Below are 21,883 nucleotides of genomic sequence, written 5' to 3'. Positions count from 1 at the left end.
TGCTGTTCTGAGCAAAGTGTCCCTACTTCTGAAGTTTTGGTTATAATGTAAAGAACAGGTTTTTCTAGAGAGTAACAGAAGAGAACAAGAAAAGAAGCCAGCCAGCCATGTAGTTTTTGAGTTCTGGGCAGGATAAATGGGCGTATAGCTGAGACAGTGCTAATGAGTTCTTGGTCTTCATTCTGCCGCTTACCAGCAGCGTGTCTTGGGCATGGCCCGTTTCCTTTCTATCCAACGGTACTTCTCAATGTGTAGACCAAAGGTCAGATGCCGCAGCATCTCCTGGATCTGTAGGAAAATACGGATTCTAACGTCAGACCTGGGAGGGCGGGCCCTGTAGGACAGGGAAGGTGAACAGATGTTCCAGGAGATTTTGATACCTACTTCTGAGAACTGTGGGATGAACTCTCCTGCCCTCCTTTTTCCATCTTAACCATTCACGAATCAAAAAGAACGGTTCTGGTGGTAGGTGTTCATGTTCAACAAAGCTGACCCTTTGGGAGCTCAGTAAGATTGAGGAGAGCTACTCTTGAGAAAATGTTAGAGGTTAGGGAGGGAAGAAGTTCCCCTTTGATGAGCTCTGGGATGGTCTCTCTGCTCATGGCTGAGATGTAGCTTGTTAATGGCTTTTAAATCTTGCATTGCTAAGTAAGGGACCTCATTTCTCCTGCAAGTGAGTCAGCTTTGAGAGTTATTTCTATAATGGAATAAATTAAAATCCACTTTTACAGTAAAATTCCATTTTATTCTACTTACAGGCGATAGGAAAATTAAAGGCTCTTAAATTTCAGATTTAATTTTTAAAAAGAGCAAGATCAGGGCAACTATAGTTGAATCTTCATTTGTTCTGATGAATATGTTATTGAGACTTTAAAGGTAACTTAACTGACTAGAAATACACTGAGTTGCTATCTCACTTAACGGGAAAAAAAGCCACACACACAGAGCTTAAAAAATCCAGAAAAAAAAAAAAAACATGAGGGCATAATACACAGAAAACATCAAACGAGTAATCATTGCAGCCGGTCAGTTTCTCCAGTATGTGCATGTATTTGACTCCTTTTTCTTTTGAATAAGGTTGTTTAGATGAAAAACCTCAAGCATCTCTTGTCTACCAGTAAACCACCAACAGAAAAGAACTCAGAAGTTTTAAATTAAGATACCCCAGGCAAAGGGAGAGAGAAAAATCAGGAGTGAAAGTACTAATTTCCAGATAAAGCCTACCTTAACATCAAGTGCACTCAGTGGTATAAACTGATCTTGTAAGAATGAGATTATAATCCACGGATGAATCATGAGAGTCAATGTTTAAATAAGAGTTCCTCCCAGTGTGGATCATGTATACATTTGGAAGTGTGTGTATCATGTTATGCCATTTCTTCCATATAGTAAGTATGCTATGGTAAATATTTCTTATAAAAGAAAAAATTTATTAGAAATAAGAAATTAGCATGGTAAGCATTTCTTATAAAATTGTTTTTAATGATTTTGACTTTCCCCAATTATTCCTCCATGGGTCTTCCTTAATGTCTTAAACTTAATGTTTGTCAAAGAGAGGATTTTTTTTTCTGATTTATCTTATTAAACTTAAAGCGTATTTATTGAAGTAACATACAACTAGTAGAAAACTTAGAAAAAGATTAATATAGTCCAGAATTAAAGTTACCCAGTATGCCTCCACCGCAAGAGAGCCACTATTTTCAATTTTCAACATTTCCCCAATTTGTTACACCTTTTTATAGCTGAGATCAACCTTTTATTTTCCCAAATTATAAACTAAATTGTGACGGCCTCCACTTATATCTGTATTACCCAGAATTAACAATTGTATATAAGTTGTTTCGAGGGGTTTTTTCCATCTCATTCAGCAGATAGAAGTTACCCAGGGTGTGTTGTAGCCCCGCCCTTCAGTAGCTTTCAGCTTGTGGGGCAGAGCGAGGGATGGGACTTGGACTCGGGATGTGGGGGCACTTGCTGAGCCCTGGGGACGTGATGTGAGAGCCACTGAAGGCTTCAGGGAGCAGGTGAGAGCTGAGCTGGGGGCTGAGGGACTCAAAAAGTAGTTGACATTGATATATGTAAAATTTAAGAATTTAAAGTCATGGTGCAACTCTGCTTAGAAGAACATCCCGTGCCTGCAGGACCCTGCTTCACTTGGGCATCCCTCCTCCCCTGCCCCTTCTAGTGCACTCGCCCCTGCACCCCTTCCATGGCTCCGGTCCGGTGGGCCTTCCAGCACCCTCCCCTGCCCTCTCCTCTCCTCCTTAGGGCTGCTGCAAAGGCCTTTCCCTCTGCCTAGAGCACATTTTCACACACACACACACACACTCACACACACACACTCAACTCACTCACTCACTTGGCTGGTCATTTCTCTAAACCCTCCAGTCTCAGTTTACGCACTTCCTCGTCCCAGCTGCTGTGGAGGGTAGAAGATGGCTCCTGAAAAATCCCCGAGGGCTAATTCCCAGGACCCAGGACTATGTTCAGTTATGTGACGAAGGGGAGTGAAATTTCAAGTTGCTAATCAGCCCACGTTAAGATGGGGAGGTTTTTCTGGGTTATGCAGCTGAGCCCACTGGTAGTTACAAGGGTCTTTAAAAGTGGAGGAAGGAAGTGGGAGAGAGGGAGCCAGAGCGATGGCAGCGTGAGGAGGACTCGGCCAGGCCAGACTGCTGCTGGAGGAAGGGAGCCGCTAGCCAAGGGATGCTGCCAACTCGGGAAGCTGGAGCCAGTCTTCCCTGGAGCATCCAGAAGGAACTCACCCTTCCCTTGGTTCTAGCTCAGTGAGACTCATTTTCATTTCTGATTTACATAACTGTAAGGTAATAAATTTGAGTTGTTTTAAGTCACTGATTTTGTGATAATTTTTGACAGCGGTAATAGAAGACTGTTAAAGATGCATTTCCCGACTCTTCCCCTTAATCTAAAGTGGCTAAAATTGGTTCCCGTTTATTCTTTCTCAGGAACCTCTTCTTTTCCTTAATGCCCCTTATCACACTATGGGATTATTTCTGCGTTTCCCTCTAGACCAAGGGCTCTGTGGGGCCAGGGACTGTCTTTGGGGTCATCAGTAGTGATCCAGCCAGTCCATCGTAAACTTTCAACAAATAGAATGGATGTGATCAGATCTGAATTAGGTGAAAAGGCCTTCCCAGCAAGGCAGCAAGTGCCAGAGCCAAGAGGCCAGAGAAATAAATGGTGCATTGGAGAAGCTATAAATCCTATGACTGTTGGATTAAGAGAATGACTGTGTTACAGGCAAGGTCACAGGCCTGAACGAGGTGGAGGCAGTGAAGTGTAAAGAAGGGGAGAGATCAGTGATGTTACACTGCCAAGGTGACAGAACTTGGGTGCTGAGGCTGTGGGAGGAGGAGGCATGGGTGACTGCCAGGTCAGTGGCCTGGTCAACTGGATGGATGGTGGTGACCTTCACTTAGAAGTTGTAAAAAAGAGGAAAAAGATCTGTAGGCAAGGTGAGCTCGGTTATGGGTGTATCTGAGATGCCTGTAGGCCACCCTTGAACACATATTCCTGTGGGAATTATGAATCTGGAGCCTAAAAAAAGAGCAGGGCTGCCGATTTGGAAATGATTGGTTTACGAAGTACGTAAGGGAGAAGATTCCGATTAGGAAGAGGGGTAAGATTGGAGCTCTGGCAAACAAACAGTCATAGTTCAGGAGCAGCAGAGGAGGAAGAGACTGAGAAGGAGCAGCCTGAGACTCAGGAGGACCAGCCTGTGGCACTACGGCCAGGGAACAGTGTTAGGAAGGAGGGAACCACCGTCAAGGGCTGCAGAGGATACAGCAAGGTTTTGTAGTATCCATTGGGTTTAGCACCAGAGGTCCCAGGAAACATTTTTGGCATTTAGACATTTTGAATTATTTCTGCTCCTAATAATCTGTGCCAAAGAATTACTCAAAGGATTATAAACATTTAAAGCCTTTAATGGATGTCACCAAATTGCTTTACAAAAAGGTGATGCTAATTTATTACCAGCCACCTCGCCACATCAAAAGTAGCGTAGAGTAGTGGTCAAAAGTGTACACCCTGGGTTTACATCCGTGTTCAGTGGCCTTGGGCAAGTTATACGCCGTGCTTTGCCCTTTTGCAAAAATGGTGACCAATAATAGCATCTACCTCGTATGGTTATTAGGATAGGAGTTGCAAACGTGCGTCTTTACCTTTAAACAGTGCCTGGCACATAGTAGTGCTGTTTCCAAGTGTTTGTTAGATAAATGATGGAGAGAAGAAGAATCAAAGTTGGGGATTCTGATGTTTTCATGCTCTACAAATTTGAAAGGTGATGAATAATGGTATCTTTATTTTTTTAGTCAGTTTTAGAAAGCTGTTTCTATATAAACTTTATATATGAAGTTGTTACATACAAAAAGTGTAATTTACACACATTAAGGGCTCCCATTTAAGTGCGTAGTTCAGTGAGTTTTGACAAATGCTTGTCCCTGTAACCACCACCACAAGATGCAGAGCACTTCCATCAGCCCAGACAGCTCCCTTTTGCCTTCTCCCAGCCAATCCCCAGCCTCCCTGACTCCTAAGCAACCACCGTGGCTCTGTTTTCTTCTCCATGAATTTAAAGCAGCTTTTCTAGAGCTTTGTGTGTTTGCACTCACACAGTACATACTCTGGGGTTAGCTGTCTTCACTCAGCATGAGGTTTTGGAGATTCACGCGTGTTGTACCTGTACCAGTAGTTCATTCCTTTCTGCCCCTGCTCGGCATTTCATCCTGTGGACATACTGCACTTTGCTTATCCATCCCCCTGCTGCTCCCAATTTGGGGCTTTTCTAAATATTCAGGCACCAATCTTAATGTAATAAACGAATGTATGCTTTTGTTATTTGAATTTTCATTTCTTTATTATTCTTTCATTAACTCATTAAAAGTTTGAAAACCTTCTCAAGAATGTTCAGTTTTTTGGTGTGAGTTCATGTTTTTGTCCATGTTTGAGTTCATGGTCCTCATGTTTTCTTTTATACAAGTTTTAATTATTGAGATAGTCAAATCTTTATCGTTTCATTTTTATTCCTTCTTGGCTTTTTTTAGAAGCTCCTGGTGAAGGAAATTTTTGACACTTGGGTGTAGATAACATGTGCATGAGTGTGTGTGTGTTTGAGACAGAGATGCCCCAGTTATTTCGGGGGATTTAATCAGTTTTCAGAACAGGTTGCTGGTTACAGTTATGAAGGAAGCAAACATGAAAAGTGAGTTTTACTTAGTCCTGTTTCACATTTACTGGAACCCCTTGGCGATGTTTTAGATTTATTTTGAAACCCGTGTCTGACTAGTATATCCTTCTGGAATACGACGAGTGTAAGTATTCTGAAACCATTGTTTATCTTTTAGATAATGAGACTTTTGTCCATAGCGGAGTTTTCTGATTAGCAAAGGGTTTATGCCTGTTAATAACATTATTTCTTATAAAAGAACATCGAACCATTTGGATTTGAGAGATTTCCCAAATACATAGCACCTGTCTTTATCTTCTTAAACGGAAAACATCGGGCTTGGTTTTACTCTCTTGGTAACTCAAGATCGTCATGATGAGTATTATTTTTTGTGCTCTTTGGAGGTGATAACCTCAAAGCCTTTCTAAGTATATTGGATCACTGCCATGTCCAATGGCCTCAGCTATGTCTGCTTTGTGAGTTTTTTTTATCGTTTCTGTAGTTTCTACTCTGTCCCCGATGGCTGCGGAGGTACCTCCCCAGTGTCCCAGATGGTACATCCAGTTCTCTTGTGGATGTTGAAATTAAATAGCCCCATTGTTAGGACTCATATGAAAGAGGAGTAAATAGGATCCAAATGGGGCGAACTCTTGAAGTAGTAAAATACACCTTCTTATATGTAGTTTTACTTTGCAGAAGTCCCTTTTCCTACTTCATGGTGCTTGACTGTGTTCTGAAGTGTTAACGTTAATGAGTTACACCAGGTAAGTAGGGGTTCTCTGTTATGTTCCATGATACACCTTTCAAAGAATGTTTTCTTACTCCTTTAGGGGAGAAATTGGATCAATAATAGTTATAATGGTTAGTAACGATTGTCATACTTATGATATGCAAGGCACTCTTCTGAGTGTTTAAAATATATTCATTTAATCTTCACAACAACAGTATCTGTTCCATAACAGTTCCCTTACATGCTAGCCCATGTACCTAACTTCTGTGCCAGACCACCATCAGGATGATGTAAAATGTGCAGATACAAATCCCAGTGGTAGAATAGCAGATTCATGCTCAAGTTTGCTCCTGTTCTAAAAACTTAACACTTAGGAGAAGAGAATTCCAAAGCCTGCAGTTAAGGATTTAGGCAAACAATCTCTAGAGCTTGCATTGAATAGTTTTGAGAGTTTCAGCAGGCTTTCTCTACTTAGATACTTCATCACATTTCTCTTGGGAAATCTTTGGTGGCTTGAGTAAGAGTAAAAATGAAGTTAGTTTTTTAAAAAAAAAACTTATGCAGAGTTTAATAACATTTTAAAAAATTAGAACAAATTTAACTCTTATACATCTAAAATTTCGAATGTAGTGGCAGTTTGTCTGGGGTAGTGAAAACACTGCAGATTTTTTTTTAGGAGAGTTCTTTGGGGTAAGGTTGCTGATTGGGAATGAAAACATTTGTGTGCTTAGTGCTCCTTCTGGAGGGAGTCCTTGTACCTCTAAGGTAAGTTATTTGTTTGGTGGGATTTAATTTCCTTACTGATTTAGTGTCTCCAACAGACCCAGTGAAAGCACACAGCAGCCTCCGTCAGGAACTCCGCTTTTTGCCCCCACCTTCAGTAATCTCTCTTTTTTCAGTCTCTTATAACACTTTATCTCTACTTTATGGACTATTTCATTTTTTTAACCTCATTCTGCTAGGTGTTAGCTGTAATCCTGAAGCCTTAGATATGTTTACATTTTTTATTAATGCTTATTATTTTTGAATAAATAAATAAGTGAAAATGAAGACCTTTCTGCTTTTTCAGGCCATATAATACACTCTGGATGAAACCACCTGCAGACTGATGGTATTCGAATTGCTTTTCAGGGCAGTAATATAGCTCGAGAACTTTTGACTGCTCACCACATATATTTAAAGTCTTTTAAAATTATAGAAGCCCACTGGAAAATGTTTTGCTACACATTTATTTCATGAATATATAATTAATGCCAGATTCCACCTGATTATTCATTAGCTTTCTGAGTCTGTTTCCTATAAAACAGGGAGAATGATGCCTACTTTACAAAGCAACTGTGAGCATTAAATTAGGCAACATCTGTGAAAGATCCTGTTACACAATTAACCCATTACTGGATTATAAGTGGTTCTTCTTAACTGTGGGTTGACATCAAACATTCTCCATATTAATTATCTTTAATAGTGTCTGAAATTAGCTAGTAATCTTATCATGAGATAAATCAATATCAGTATACCGTGAAGCACTGTTGAAAATGAGTTCACTCAGTTTTATAAAAATTCTCATTGAAGTATTTTAGAGGCAATCTTGGTGCATCACTTAGGGTCTCTGCCTTATTTTCAGCATCTCATCACTTGTGCCTGTATATATAACTAATTGATGTTTTGTAGTGTTTCTGTTGCACAGTTTTGATTGTTTTTGTTTTGTTCTGTTTTTTGGATCTGGCCCTTCTCGCTGTAATGTTAGTCTCCGAAGCGCAGTAGCTAAGACATTGAGTGCACATGTTGACAGCTGTGGTCCTGGAAGAGAGTAGAGGACCTGCTTCCCAGCTGGAGAACCTGAAAGACAGGATGTTTCCATAGTTACAGTGTTTAGGTCAGCCCTTTTGAATGCAGCATCGGAAGAACACCCTTGAGCAAATGAGCCACAGCTAATCCTAACCCAAATAAAGCCACCGCGTAATCTCTCTCCCTCCCAGAGTTAACGCTGGGTTTTAGTGGACTCATTTGTTAAAGTTGAGGGGTGGGGCCAGAACGTTCTTAAAGCCCTTTTTAGCATTTTGGTCTGCTCTCAGCTCTCCTGGTTTTTACCTGTCTTGCTCACCTCTTAAAATCATCACAGGCTTTAATTTTGTTCTACCTCTAGACAACACTTTGTGCACCGTTGATGACATATTTTTCAGAAAAGGATTTACTATTTATAGAGGAGATCTGTGTCTTTCAGAGGGTTATGTTTGTTTGATTTTCCTGAGAAATTAGATGCTTCCCAGGTGGCTGTATAGGTCAGGTCCTATAATAGTAAATGTAACTTTTCTTTTAATTGAAGTATAGTCAGTTACAATGTGTCAATTTCTGGTATACAGCATAACGTTTCAGTTATATGTATACATAACATACTTACCTTCTCATATTCTTTTTCAGTATAGGTTACTACAGGATATTTAGTATAGTTCCTGTGCTGTACAGAAGAAACTTGTGTGGTTTTTAAATCTATTTTATGTATAGTAGTTAATATTTGCAAACCTCAAACTCCCAGTTTATCCCTTCCCACCTCCTTTCCCGCCGGTAACCATAAATTTGTTTAAATGTAACCTTTTAAAGTAAACTGGATGCCTGCACATGTGCATGTATTCAACAGCTACAGTGCCAGCCTGGGAGGAGGATGTACATGTGTTCTGCACCTGCCCCTTGTCAGCACCCAGGCCGATCTGCAGGGCTGCAGGAAAGTGCACAGTGAGGCTGACGGCTCTCACTTGAAATTCACAACTTCAGCTGGACCAGTGGTGGGGTCCAGCATTCCTTCTACACGACTTGCTCTCTGTCTCTCCTGGATGCGGAGTTCCCACTTTCTCCTCTTTTCTCAGCTGCTAACCGCCTCTACCCCCTCCACTGATAAGAAAATAAAAAGCAACCAGGAGGAAGTATCTAACTTTCCCCTTACTTATCTACTATCATGCTTACACCTGCACTGGGCACTCTGCTGAGCTTTAATTATTTTGGAGAGGGAGGTAGGAAGAAGGAAATTAGGCTTATTTATTTATTTTAAAAAATTTGTTTTTAAATGAAGGTACTGGGGATTGAACCCAGGACCCCATGCCTGCTAAGCACATGCTCTACCACTGAGCTATACCACTGCCCGCTGAGCTTCAATCATTAATATGCCCTTTTATTATTCAAGGCCGATCTTCAGCTTGTCTGATTCACAGCCCCTCTTGGACCTCCAGCTATTTCTTTAGTGGCTGGCTCTTCTCTCTCCTGCGGCATGAATTCTCCCCCTTCCCTCTTACCCAGTCATTGCTAACAGCAGACTCACATGTTGAAATAGCTTCATCTTTTAAAGAAGAAAGAAACGAAGAGGGGAAAAAAAAAAACTTCCTGGAGAGACCCCACAGTTCCCTGTAGCTACTGCTGCATGTCTGTGTTCCACTTTGCAGCAGAATTCTCCGAAAGAGCTGCCTACTCCAGCTTTCCTTCCACTCTGCCTTGGAATCTCTCCATTAAGGTTGCTCCTCTGCCTGAACAGCGCTGTCCAAGGTCGCCCGTGATCCTTCCAAAGACAAATCTACAGATCAGGTCTTGGTGAATCAGTTCTCCCTGACAGGAGTACTTAACATGGTCGCTTTTTCTCACACTCTGCCCTTGGCTTCCCAGAGCCCACTCTTTCTACGTCTCTTAACTTCAGTGGCAGGTTGCCCTTCATTCTCCAGACCTTAAACACTGGCGTACCCCAGGGTCAGCCATTGGAATTTTCTCTTTCTATGCTCACCTCCTAGGTGAATCCGGTGAGTTCCATCCTGTGTCCTAAAATGTCTTATTTACTGATGGCTACCTAATTTCTGTCTCCAGCTTGGACCTCTCTCCCAGCCCACATACCCACAGATCCAGTGGTCTTCTTGATTTCTCCCCTTAGATGTCAAAACGTCCAAAGTCGAGTTCCTGATTTCCAGTGCCCCAAACCCGTTCCTCCTGCAGACTTACTCACTCCAGGTGCTCTTGATTCCTTTCTCAGGAGCTGCTGCTGGCCCGACCGTCAAACTTGATCCTGAATCTCACTATTTCTCACGACCTCCACAGCTACCCCCCACCCACCCAAGCCACGACCATCTCTTGAATGGATTATTGCCAGACGCTTCTCACTGACTCCCTTTCTTCTACCCAGAGGAGCCCAAGAGAACTTTTTAAAATACGGAGTCAGGTCACCGTGTGCTCAAAGCCTTCCAGTGGCTTTGCATTTCCCTGGGAGTAAAAGCTGAAGTCTTTACAGCCGCCCGCAGGGCCGCAGAGATCTGGCCCCTGGCTGTCTCTTCCACGTTATCATCTTTGTCTCCCTGTCTCCCAGTCTCTCTCTTCCCCCCTTCCTCCTCCATGTCCTTTCTCCCTCCTTTCATCACCCCCTCCCCCATTCTTCCTCTCAATCACTATTCTGGCCACAGTGGCCCGCCCGCCTCTCCTTGAAGGATCTGAGCACTTTAAAGCCTTTGCACTTGCTGCTTCCGCCAGATGCTCACAGGAGTCACTTTTTTTCAATATCATACAGAATAGTTTTATTGTCCTAAAAATCTGTGCTCCACCTATTCATCTATCCTTAACCCTAGTCTTTTTTTGTTTGTTTGTTTCTTTTTTTGCCACAGGAGTCACTTTTTGCATACAGTTCAATTGCCACCTTATCAGGAACCTCTTCTCTGAAAATCCTGTTAAGTATAGCACCTCCCCCAAGCATTCCACCTAATGTAGTTGTTTGTCCATTATTAACGCCCCTCCCCTATTTGAGGATGGGGACTTTGTTCTGTCCCTACTGTATTGTTGACCCAGAATGAGCCTGGCACGCCATGAGTGCTGAGTGAATGGATGAACGTGGTGGTAATTCACTGTAGGATTTTATTAAGTCTGAAGGTCTTATGTAATAAAATATCATAGAAATTCACATGCAACTTTTAAAAACACTACAGAAAATACGGTAGGTCCGTATACAGACAAACTCTTTACTCATGATGCCTTGTTTCAACCTGTGCTTGAAGATAAGGCTGTTACTTAGCACCATTAAGTATTAATTATGTAGCAGACATTGTGCTGAGATTATCCAGTTTAATTCCCCGCAATTCAGCACGTGTTGTTATCCGTTTGACAAAGAAAGGAAATGAGGCTTAAAGAGCATGAGGCCAGCTGAAGGAAGGAAGTGGCAGGGCTGGGATCGGATGGCGGCCGAAGCAAACTTCAGAACGATGGCTCGATGGCTCGGCTGCTAAAATAAAAGCCTCCCGGAGAGGAGTGGAAAGTGACACATGCGCAGTTCATGTTGGTCATTTATATGTTTATAAACTTAAATAGAAAAATATTTAAGAAAATGTTTCAGGGAAGGGTATAGCTAAGAGCAGAGGTCCTGGGTTCAATCCTCAGTACCTCCATTAAAATGAATAAATAAATAAATAAACCTAATTACCTCCCTCACTTCAAAAAATTAATTAAATCTATTTTAAAACTGTTTAAAAAAGTAAGCATGCAAATTAACAAAAAATGAAGTTGAAAACTTAAATTTTTTTTTTTTAAAAAGGAAAGAATGTTCAGTTTTGGAAATCAAGGGTTAAAGTTTGTCATTGTGAAGCGGCAATGTAAACGAGATGCTTTTGAAAAGTTTTGAGCTGAAAGTGAGATCTCGTGGTTCTTTGCCCGATGACCTAGCATAGTTCTGTGATGTGGTTTATAGATTCTAATTCCTACCCGGTGAGCTGTTGCTATGGCTGTAAAGGCTTTTGTGTGTGAGTCCAGTAAATTCCGAAAACAGAGCTGGCTTGGAGTGCCCTGGGCTGCTGCTTCAGGGGAAAGGCATGAATTCACAACTTAAGATTTTTTTTTAATTGAAGCGTAGTCCGTTACAATGTGTCAGTTTCTGGTGTGCAGCACAATGGCCCAGTCATGCATATACATACATATATTCGTTTTCATATTCTTTTTCATTATACGTTACTACAAGATGTAGAATATAGTTCCCTTAAGATTTGTACAGTCAAGTTTGCAGTTGACGATTGCTCTTCAGAAAGACAGCTTCCCTACTCAAGAACAGAGACTCTGGGAAGGGAGATGACACAGGGAGGGAACTGCTAAGTCCCAGGGAAGAGGATACCAGCGAAAGCACGCCTGAGCCTGTTTCTCATTTTCTGGTTTTCTAGACGAGATGCAGCCAAACTCTAGTCAGACTTGGGGACTCCGTCAGCCTCATGTTTTGGTTCTTCCTTCTCCCTGCCACTTCCCTCTTGCTCTCCTGCTCCACTCTCTGGGGTATATATCCCCTTCCCAAAGACCTGAGTGATGAGACAACAGTAATCTGGTATTTTGGGTAAGACATCAAATAGATCAGTAGCACCGGCATTTCACTTACAGGTTCCAAACGCCTGTGAAGTGAGCAGTTGCTGATGGTCACACTTGCTCCCAGTGGAAGGAAACAATGTGCTGTCGTAGGTTTTTGTAGGAGGCACCTTTTTACAGAATCAAGAAAGTAGCGATGCCCTGGGGTAGCTGGTAGCTAATTATGTGAAGCTAAATCTTGTTCATTAATGTAGATAATGTGCTGAATATTGTCAGTAAGGACATTAATGGGCTTTTTCATGACTACCATGAATCTTAAAATGTGACTCCACATTTGAGATTGTCTGTTGTCTAATCCACTCTGGAAAAAGGAGCTGTAAGGTAACCTCTTCTTTGAGGTTCTGTTCCATGGGGGGCACCAGTGTCAAAAATGTGAGTGAGAACTAATTAGAGGAACTCTACAGCATTCCTGAATTCATTCATGACATGACAGCATGAAACATTTTCATTGATTTTCTCTAATGTGAATGAAACTACCAAGCTTTGGTATTTACTAGTACACAACTTGTGTGATCGAATTTGATGGCTTGTTGCTTTTGTACTTTGTGTTGGGATGGCGTGATTCATTCCTCTGTTTTCGTTGTGAATTTCAAAAAAGAAAAGGAAATGCAGACCGTGTATTTCTAGGTATTACATTGTGGGTATAATTCAGAATTTTCCCCCCAAGGATCTTAACTTCATTATTTTAAAATTGCTGCGATAAAATTTTTCAGAGTTTCTAAAATAATTGAGGGCTGTCTTTAGACAAGACTGTTTATGAACAGAGAAATAAGATCGGAGGTGACGGGGCGGGCAATTAGCAGCGCGTCTTCAGGATTAGCCCAGAAGGTGACGTGAAGTATTCTTACTGTGTTCCTTTATTTTTGTGGGCTTTGTGTCATGACCTCTTCGTTTTTCTTCCATTCCAACATCTGCTGGCTTTTAAGTGGAATCATTTCTTTGGTATTTTCAGTGTTTGAGAGTTGTTCTGCACATACCCAGCTATTGTTCCCAAGCAACTGACTGGGTCAAATTTAGGATTGAGCTCTCATGCTGTGACCTTAATAACCATCCCTTTTTGGCTTTAAAATAGGACTTGTAATTGATTTCATTGTTCTTTGTTCTTCTTCTTTTTTTTCTCCCTAAAACAGGCTGCAGATACTTTGGCTGTGAGGCAAAAAAGAAGAATTTATGATATCACCAATGTCTTGGAAGGAATTGACCTAATTGAAAAAAAGTCAAAAAACAGTATACAATGGAAGTAAGTCACAAACCAGTACTCTGTGCTACAACCTTTATTTTTCTTCTCAGTGCCCTGTAAAATCTGATCTCCTCACCATTTATCTCTCTGAGTCCTCTGTGTCAGCCTCTAGTCACACCAGGCCCCCCCCCCATGTCCCTGGGCACACCTCCCTGGGCTTCTGTGTCGCTCCTGTGTTGGGATGTCCCCTTGCCCTCTCTGCTATTCAATTTACATTCTTAGTATTCAAATATTTTCTCCGTCAGGCTGCTTCCTTGGTACACACCGCGTACTGCTTTGTATTATTAATCCCTCTCTGCCTAAGTGTTTCTCTGTCCAACTAAAACAAACTACTTGAAAACAGGAACTGTATCTTACATGTAGGAATATGTACTTTATAAACAACAGTTAGTTGAAAAGCATGTCATTTGTTAACTGTTGTATGAATGTGACAAACACTTCCTGTTCCACAAAAATGTGTCCCCTTTGGCTTTGGTTTGTTTTAGCCCCAAACCCCACCAAAATAGTAAAAGTTTGTAATCTGTTTTACTAGCATCTCAGGCTACATAGGGAGACTTCCAGGTGTGACTCTTCGGCTTTGACATGCTTTTGGTGCCTCAGTCACCAGCCTGACCTTCCAGATAGAACATACTGGGAATTTTTGTAACTTGGTTTGTTCTTGCCAATAAATTGTCTAAGGAAACATGTTCAGAGGTACGGGGTTTTCAATTTTCCAAGGGTTTTAATGCTTGATGTTTAGAAAAGGGTAAAGATTTCTGTCTTGAATATGTTACTAATTCAGTGAGTTTTATTACTGCAAAAATTAAGTGATGCTAACCTGGATCTGATACTGAGGACGTTAATTCTCATATGTTTTTAAGAGGTGTAGGTGCTGGCTGTAATACTAAAGAAGTCATAGATAGACTAAGATACCTTAAAGCTGAAATTGAAGATCTAGAACTGAAGGAAAGAGAACTTGATCAGCAGAAGTTGTGGCTACAGCAGAGCATCAAAAACGTGATGGACGACTCCATTAATAACAGATATCCTTTTAAGTCACTTGTACATACATATATAGCCGTGGAATATGTATTTATATAATACATGCTTTCAGTCTGAAGATCAGTTACTTTATCCTAGTATTTTTAGAGAGTTCAGTTTTGCAGGTGAATATAACATTAATTTTATAACATTCTTCTCATAATTTATACTAATATTTAAACATTTTTACCTTTTTAAGTTATTTGGTACATCTGTCAGCACTGTTTCTGTGTTGCATTGAGAAAAACAAACTCATCTAGTTTCGGTCTACCCATGGATAGGATGTGTAATATGCTAGCAAAGGTGTGCTTAGGGGGCGTGTGAATTTGGAAGTCAATGTTAAGTGCATAGTCATACTTACATCTTTGTTCTGTACTTCAGTCATTCGGGGTTCCAAAGTGGTAGAAATTCAAGTTTTGAAAAATTACTTTTGGTTTGAAAATGAAACATCACGGGCCTGCGATCGGTCCGGGATACGTTCTACCTAATATGAACCCAAAGACTACTTCCTTGGTGGGGGGGGGGTTCCGAGGCTGGTCTGTCTGTCCTCCTGTATTGGAGGGAAAACGTTAGTGCTGTCCTCCGTGTGTTTCTCACAGTCACTGTGTGTGTCTGCGATTCTCTTGATTTGTAAACTTACCTGTACTTGTAAGGAACGTTTTAACTACGTTGACCTCGTACCACCTGTCATGAACTTTGGACTAATATATACAAATTATTATTCGCGTTGTCTTGTGTTTGGTGAACAAGTCCCTGATCTCACCTGTGACTTCTTTTCTGTGGATCAGAACTCCTTAACAGTTTGACAATAATGGGGGGCTTTCAGCTGTGCCCTGTGGAGCCCCAAGATTCAAAAACCATTGAACTAGTTGGTCTTGCACTTTGCTGCCCTGCTTTCCGAGATTCTGGCCGCCCCCAGTCCCCTAAACCGTGACCCAAGGAGACTCTCGGTGCGGAGGCTTACGCAGGCGCCCTTCACTCCTGCCCGTAGCATGCTCTTCCCCGTCGGTGTCCTGCCCCCAGAAGCCCGTTTCCACGAGGAATATTTCTTCCATCTCTCCCAAGCGTCCTCAGACATCACAGAAATCAAAAGTGGCTTCTTCTCAAAGGATGGACACTTCTCTTACGGACCTTTGATTGCCTTTGCCTTTTCAGACTAAAAGACTTGGTTCTTTTTTATCTGACCATGTGTGACGGTCCCTTCATGCATTTGGTCATTTTGTTTATTTTGGCCTTCAGATTTATTATCTTAATTTCAACGTCTCAACCTTGATATAAATGTTCCTTAACTCTGTGACAGTACATTTTCCTATGTAACTCATGAAGACATCTGTAATTGCTTTAATGGTAAGTACTGTTAGTCAATTTTTTCTCACATTCTTCCTCTGATCAACCTGTTTAGTGTAACGTGACTCAGAATTCCCCATGCGTGCACCCCAAGTCGTTATCTTCCGGAGTCGTGGACATTTTGTCTTACAGTACAGTGCCATGTGTTGATAGCCGCTGTCACTTCAGTTCTCATGACAATAACTGCTTTTCACACTTGATTACAGGCATTGGCAGGTATAAACTGTGTGTGGGAGAGGCAGCTGTCAGAGAGGGATTAAGCGATGGTCTCAAAGTCGCAGAATCACAAAGTCATTGACCAAACTGGAACCAGAACACGACTCTCCTTGGCACTGTTTATGAAACATTAGGCAGCAAGTGTGGTCATAAATGGAACTCAGAAAAAGCAAGGGGACAGAGTGAAGTGTATCTGTTTTATAACCAGGAAGATTATCCCTCACCCTATTCCGTCCCCAGCCTCCATGTTTTCCCCTTGAAATGACAATATAATGTATTAATAACTAAAACGGGGGGGGTGTCCATAGTTGCCACTTAGGACAGTATGTGGGGATGACCATATCCATGGCTATGCCCATTTTATATGTATCTATAAAATTTTGCACACAGTTATATTTAATTTTACAATGCTCTATTAAAAGGACAGTCTTGTGTATCACGCACATACCAAAAAAAGCTGCCACACACCTTGCCACGTCAAATCTGACTCTTCAGACCACGTTGGTAATATATCTGACGTTATGGCTCTGCTTTGCCACCGTATCTCCCAAGCTTTCAAAGGAAGAGTGGGGATGTATTCTTAACCTTCAGCTCAGCAGAGATGGCTGCAGAATTGGGCTTCCAAAGGAAGTTCACTTAAGCGCACGATTTCCCTGTATCGTACCTTATCTCTAGTATCTCCAGTCATTAGATCGTCTACTTCAAGCAGAGTGTTATTTAGCTGAGGCTAAAAGCTTTCATGAATCTCAGACCTGGCGCAAGACTGAGTGAAAGCAAAATGGACTCGGACTGAATTTGTTAATGAGAATAATGGAGCGAACGCCGAGTATTTGCCCTGCTCTAAGACTTACTAATACATACAGCGCCTCATTTAGTCCTCAGAACAAACCGGTGCAGTAAGTTCTACTTCCTCTGCCTCCATTTCACAGAAGTAAGAACCGAAGCCCGAGGCCCCCCAGCCTGGGATTCAAATCCACACATTCTCAGAGCGCATACTCCTGGCCACTGAGTTCCAGGGTTAATAGTATTTTCTAAAATATTTCTAAAATGTAAAAATCTTTATTTCTTAATTTTTTTTTTGACCAGGTGATACACTTTTGGCCATTCAAGCACCTTCTGGTACACAGCTGGAGGTACCTATTCCAGAAATGGTGTGTATGTAGGATAACTTTGGTTAAAATGCATCTGCTGTTCAAGAGGGACGAAAGTTTATTTTCTTTAGCTGAACATGACCGAATACTTTCAAGTTACTGCTTTTAAGTTGTCTGAAAGTGTTGATATCTGAATTTGGATGTCTTCAGTACTTAGGTAAAATTATAGAAGGGATTGAATCATTTAGCATTTTCTTTTCTTTAAGTTTGATTTTATTTGAGCTAGAAGATATCAAGGAATGTGTAATGATATAATCAATAATCTTAAAAAAAATCAGTCTGACTATATCTATAACCAATATAACAATCCTGACTGAGGAGAATTCACTTTAAATATCAACAATAATATATTGCTCTCAATTCAGTCCTTTAAAAAACGTTTTGTGGCTTATTGAGTCAAAGATACTTATCGACTCTAAGCTAATACAAGTTCCATTTTAGTTTTTTTGGATTTAAATCTCCTGAAACAAACTGACTTGACAATTATCACCACCAAAAAAAGAGGTAGAAAAATTTACTATTGTCATCTTCCCCCCTCCTCCCAGCTACTCTAGACGTTTGTATTTAGGCATTTCTATTACTGGATTCTGAAGCATCAGAATACAAATTACCTTTTTGAAATGGAGGGACTTTAAATTTGTATCTGTAGGCAAAGTCAGCTGTCTTGGTGCTTTGCTGAATGGAAAAAAAGTTTTGACTTGGGCAATAGCTGCCACTTAGGACAGTGTGTTGGGATGACCACATCCATGGCGGCCGATGCCAGGGGATGGACTTCCATAGATACGGACAATGCTTGGAGCACGGAGAACACTGACATGTATGATTACAGTAAAAATGGATGGTTTACAGAATTCTACAACTGCAAGTTTTTGATGATCAGGACTTGAGAAAAGCTTACTTTTAGGGGCGAGTAGTTCATATGCCCTCAATATCCCATTTCACTCTTGGTCTCTACTCTTGTTTTGACTTAGTGACTTTATTTTGTTGTATGTGTTTAGTTAGTCTCTAGCAGCTTTGCCTGTCTTATTTTTAATGTTTCAAGGTAGCTAGAAATGTTGACATTTATTCATTTGTTTATACCTAATAACTTCAAAGGGTCAGAATGGACAAAAGAAATACCAGATCAATCTAAAGAGTCATTCAGGACCTATCCACGTGCTGCTTATAAATAAAGAATCCAGCTCATCTAAGCCCGTGGTTTTCCCCGTTCCCCCACCTGATGACCTCACACAACCTTCCTCCCAGCCCTCGACTCCGGTGACCCCACAGAAATCCAGCCCGGCAACTCAGAACCTGCCTGAGCAACACGTCCCCGAGAGAAGCCAGAATGTTCAGCAGACACCGGCCACAGACTTATCTTCAGGTGGGTTCAGGGCCTTTGTTTTAAAAAGTAGAGCAGGGGAAATATAAATTCTGTATTAAACAAGTTGGAGAGCTTTTCTGTATTTGTCAGTTGTGACTTTATTCTATTATCTGGTACAGGAGGCAAAATTTTAAACTTGATCAACAAGTAATTTCGTGTCTCCTGTGTGCCCAGCACTGCGATAGGTATTACGAGGAAAATTTAAAAACAGATCTTGTCTTTAATTATATCACTACATACTTTTCTCATAGGCTGTGTGAATATATATATTTATGCAATTTTCCTTAGGGTTCCATTTTTAGAATTAGACCAAATTTGTTCCCCCCACCCTCCTTTTACTATTTAAGCTTTTTATCTGAGATTTACTTTGTTAAGGTTCTTTTCTCTCTTAGTAACTCTACTATACACAAGTGAAATGTGCTTTAGCTACCTTTAAGAAAAATGATACCAGTGTAATTAGTGACTCATGCCTCCTGTTCTCTGCATTTTCTATTGTTATACTTTTTTATTTGGAAAGCTTAGTTTTACAGAGTTGATAAGTGGTCTCAACTATAATTATTTAGGAAGTTATGCCTTCCTAAGTTGCTTCATCTGTGAATTGATAAATAGTCGAAACTCTAAAAACTGGGCATCAGGAATACAGCCACATGTCCTAAGGTTCCCTGGTACCCAGTCTTTCCCCTGGGTTACATGGCAAGGTATTTCGCAGCTCCTTAGTGATTCTAAATAAAGGACCATGGTTGATGCTCTCTCAGTGGTTGCTGAATGAATGATTGCCATGCCAGTACAAACACAGTACAGCAGATAATTAAAAACTTGTTTATCTTTACCTTTGGGATGTGGTCTACTCTCCGAGTTCACAGTGGTTTAGAGTGAGACTAAAAAGATCTCACAGACACAGAGTATTTTCTAGCTTCCTGTTGTTCATACCCTTCCCCTATAAGTATTTCTATACCATAGGCCGCAGGGGTGCACAACAGAAAGTGTCAGCCTTCGAAAGCTTATACCCTAATTATAATCCCAATTAGGGATGAATAAAGTAGGCTGGCTTTGTATAGTTTAGCTTAGACACAATTAGTACATTGGCTTCCACAAAGCATTAAAAAACTTTTGAGTACTTCATTTCTGTACATGATTTTGTATTTGTAAGATTTGTAAGATAAGAGAGGGCCTTGAGTATCAGGCTGAGTTAGGGCTTCAGAGGATAAAACCAGTGAAGATTTGTGGCCAGGGAGGTGGCACGTTTAGAACTGTATCCTGGTGAGCACAGAAGTAGCATAATTAGGAAAGAAGAGGCTGTTGGCCGAGGGGAGAAGAGATTAGAGGCAGCGGAGACAAGATTAGATATTTGTAGTTATGAAACTGTGAGAGAACACTGAGGCTAAAATGAGGTGATGACAATGGGATTGGAACAGATTTGAGAAATACTGTTCAGGCAAAATAAGTAACATTTGATGTTATGAGCTCTAATGATAAAATTAACAGGAGGAATGGAAAGTGATGTTGAAGTTTTAAGGTTGGGTGATTGCGAGAATCACGGTACCACTGACGTTTTAAGACTTGAGGAGTCAGATTTGGGAGAAAAACGATGAGTCTCTTGGCCTGTATCTAGAGTTTGGAAGTTTAAAAGTAATGCCAGGTAAGAGCAGATGCCATGAAAATGCCGTGTTTCCATAAAGTTCTAGTATTTTAATTTTGTACTGTTCATTAAGCTTTATCACATTTCTGTCTCCAGCAGGATCTATTAGTGGGGATATCATTGATGAGTTAATGTCTTCTGATGGTAAGTAGTTAAAAAATTTTAATAACCATCTTACACATCAATAATGCTTTTCTAGAATTTATAAGTGGCACATGATTTAAAAGAACTGAAGAACCTATATATTTTTTAACTGCTTAATATACTATGATGATTCATGAAAAGTCTCCCTTAATACTCTATAGTAAATCATAGGCATGCTTCAGATTTTTCCTTGCCTGCATTCTGAGGAAAAAGAATTCGTAAGGGAATAGTTACCATCTTCACTGAATAAACTTCTAAACTGTTGGCACACTAGCCCTTTTTATGCCTGGAGAACTCGGCCAAGAAGAGTAGAACAGTGTATCTAAGTCAACAGGTAATCTGAAAACGTAAGTTTTGTAAATATCCCCACTGTGGCCAATTTCAAGCTGCCAATGTGAAGTCACTATTACTAATGTTAGCTTTGTCATCATCTGCTCTGAAATAATTCTGAAAAATCAACTAGCTACAATACTGTAGTTACTTTAATAATTACTCTCGGGGCCTCCAAGACTCTGAATCCGTATGTTCTTGGATTCAGAGTCCTAGTTCCTGACAAATACATAATAGCTGAGACCCAGGAAGTGGCAGCTGCTAAATTAGCAAATGGTACGGCAACCACCTCGAGTTTATTAAACACTTCTGTAAACACAGAGAATTTCAGCATATTTATTTTTATGTTTAGTTCCTTTCTGTTTTCAAAGTGATAGCTCACTTAGCAGATCAGAGAAAATACTTTGACCAGTGTTTCTGAATCTTAAATTTTAGTAACAAGTTCAACCACTAAAAAGCTTAACCTTTCTCAAGCTAATGCAATCAGTGCATAGAATGTCTTTAAGCAAGAATCATTTAAAATATACACAAAATACCATGACTACAATGCAGTCATAATTTGACTATCACTTTTCCTGTGTATTTTTAAAAACGCCTGTACAACATGGGTAACGTATTTTGTACTTTATGCCAGTCATCTTTGCCTGTATGTAGAAACCATCTTTAACACTGAATTTGTTTCTCGCTTGCAGTGTTTCCGCTCTTACGGCTTTCTCCGACCCCGGCCGACGACTACAACTTTAATTTAGATGATAATGAAGGAGTTTGTGATCTGTTTGACGTCCAGATACTAAATTATTAGATTCCATGGAAACTTGGGACTATTATCTACCTCTAACTGTGTAACATTTTAGACTTCTTAATAACCTAAGTATTTAAAATAATGAATGTAACTCCTTTTTAGTTCACTGATTCTGACGTGTTCTTCCCTAATACTTTCTTTTTTTACTTCACAAAACTTCAACCATAAAAACAAAGGGCTCTGATTGCTTCAGGGGAAAAAGTGATTGCCTAGCCACCAACCCCACCTTCAAAGTCATTACATTCTAGAATTTCAACTTTTCTTCCAATTCTGAATCCTTCTGTTTTTTCCTCATATGAGAGGAAAGTTAAAGTAGACTTAAGGTCATCAAAAAAAAAAAAAAGTTGGCC

At 40.5% G+C, this 21,883-nt stretch overlaps 1 protein-coding gene across 5 annotated transcripts in view; it reads left to right on the top strand.

The window, feature by feature from the left end:
- Positions 1–21,644, top strand: part of E2F5 (E2F transcription factor 5) — a 28,090-nt gene extending 6,446 nt beyond the window's left edge. Inside the window, exons 2-8 of one of the 5 annotated variants that reach the window (XM_072951741.1) lie at positions 13,412–13,521; positions 14,382–14,545; positions 15,847–15,888; positions 17,191–17,237; positions 18,501–18,618; positions 20,354–20,401; positions 21,424–21,644. In XM_072951741.1, the coding sequence (XP_072807842.1) occupies positions 13,412–13,521; positions 14,382–14,545; positions 15,847–15,888; positions 17,191–17,237; positions 18,501–18,618; positions 20,354–20,401; positions 21,424–21,533 (639 nt within the window). In that variant the 3' untranslated portion in view covers positions 21,534–21,644. Of the gene's footprint in view, positions 1–13,411; positions 13,522–14,381; positions 14,546–15,846; positions 15,889–17,190; positions 17,256–18,350; positions 18,619–20,353; positions 20,402–21,423 lie in introns of all 5 variants that reach the window. The other 4 variants (XM_072951739.1, XM_072951740.1, XM_072951738.1 and 1 more) reach the window with 4 other exon arrangements.
- Positions 21,645–21,883: the final 239 nt, after the last annotated feature.

Source organism: Vicugna pacos, chromosome 29, assembly GCF_048564905.1.
Source record: "Vicugna pacos chromosome 29, VicPac4, whole genome shotgun sequence".
Lineage (NCBI taxonomy): Eukaryota > Metazoa > Chordata > Mammalia > Artiodactyla > Camelidae > Vicugna > Vicugna pacos.
This window is presented reverse-complemented; position numbering and strand designations above follow the sequence as displayed.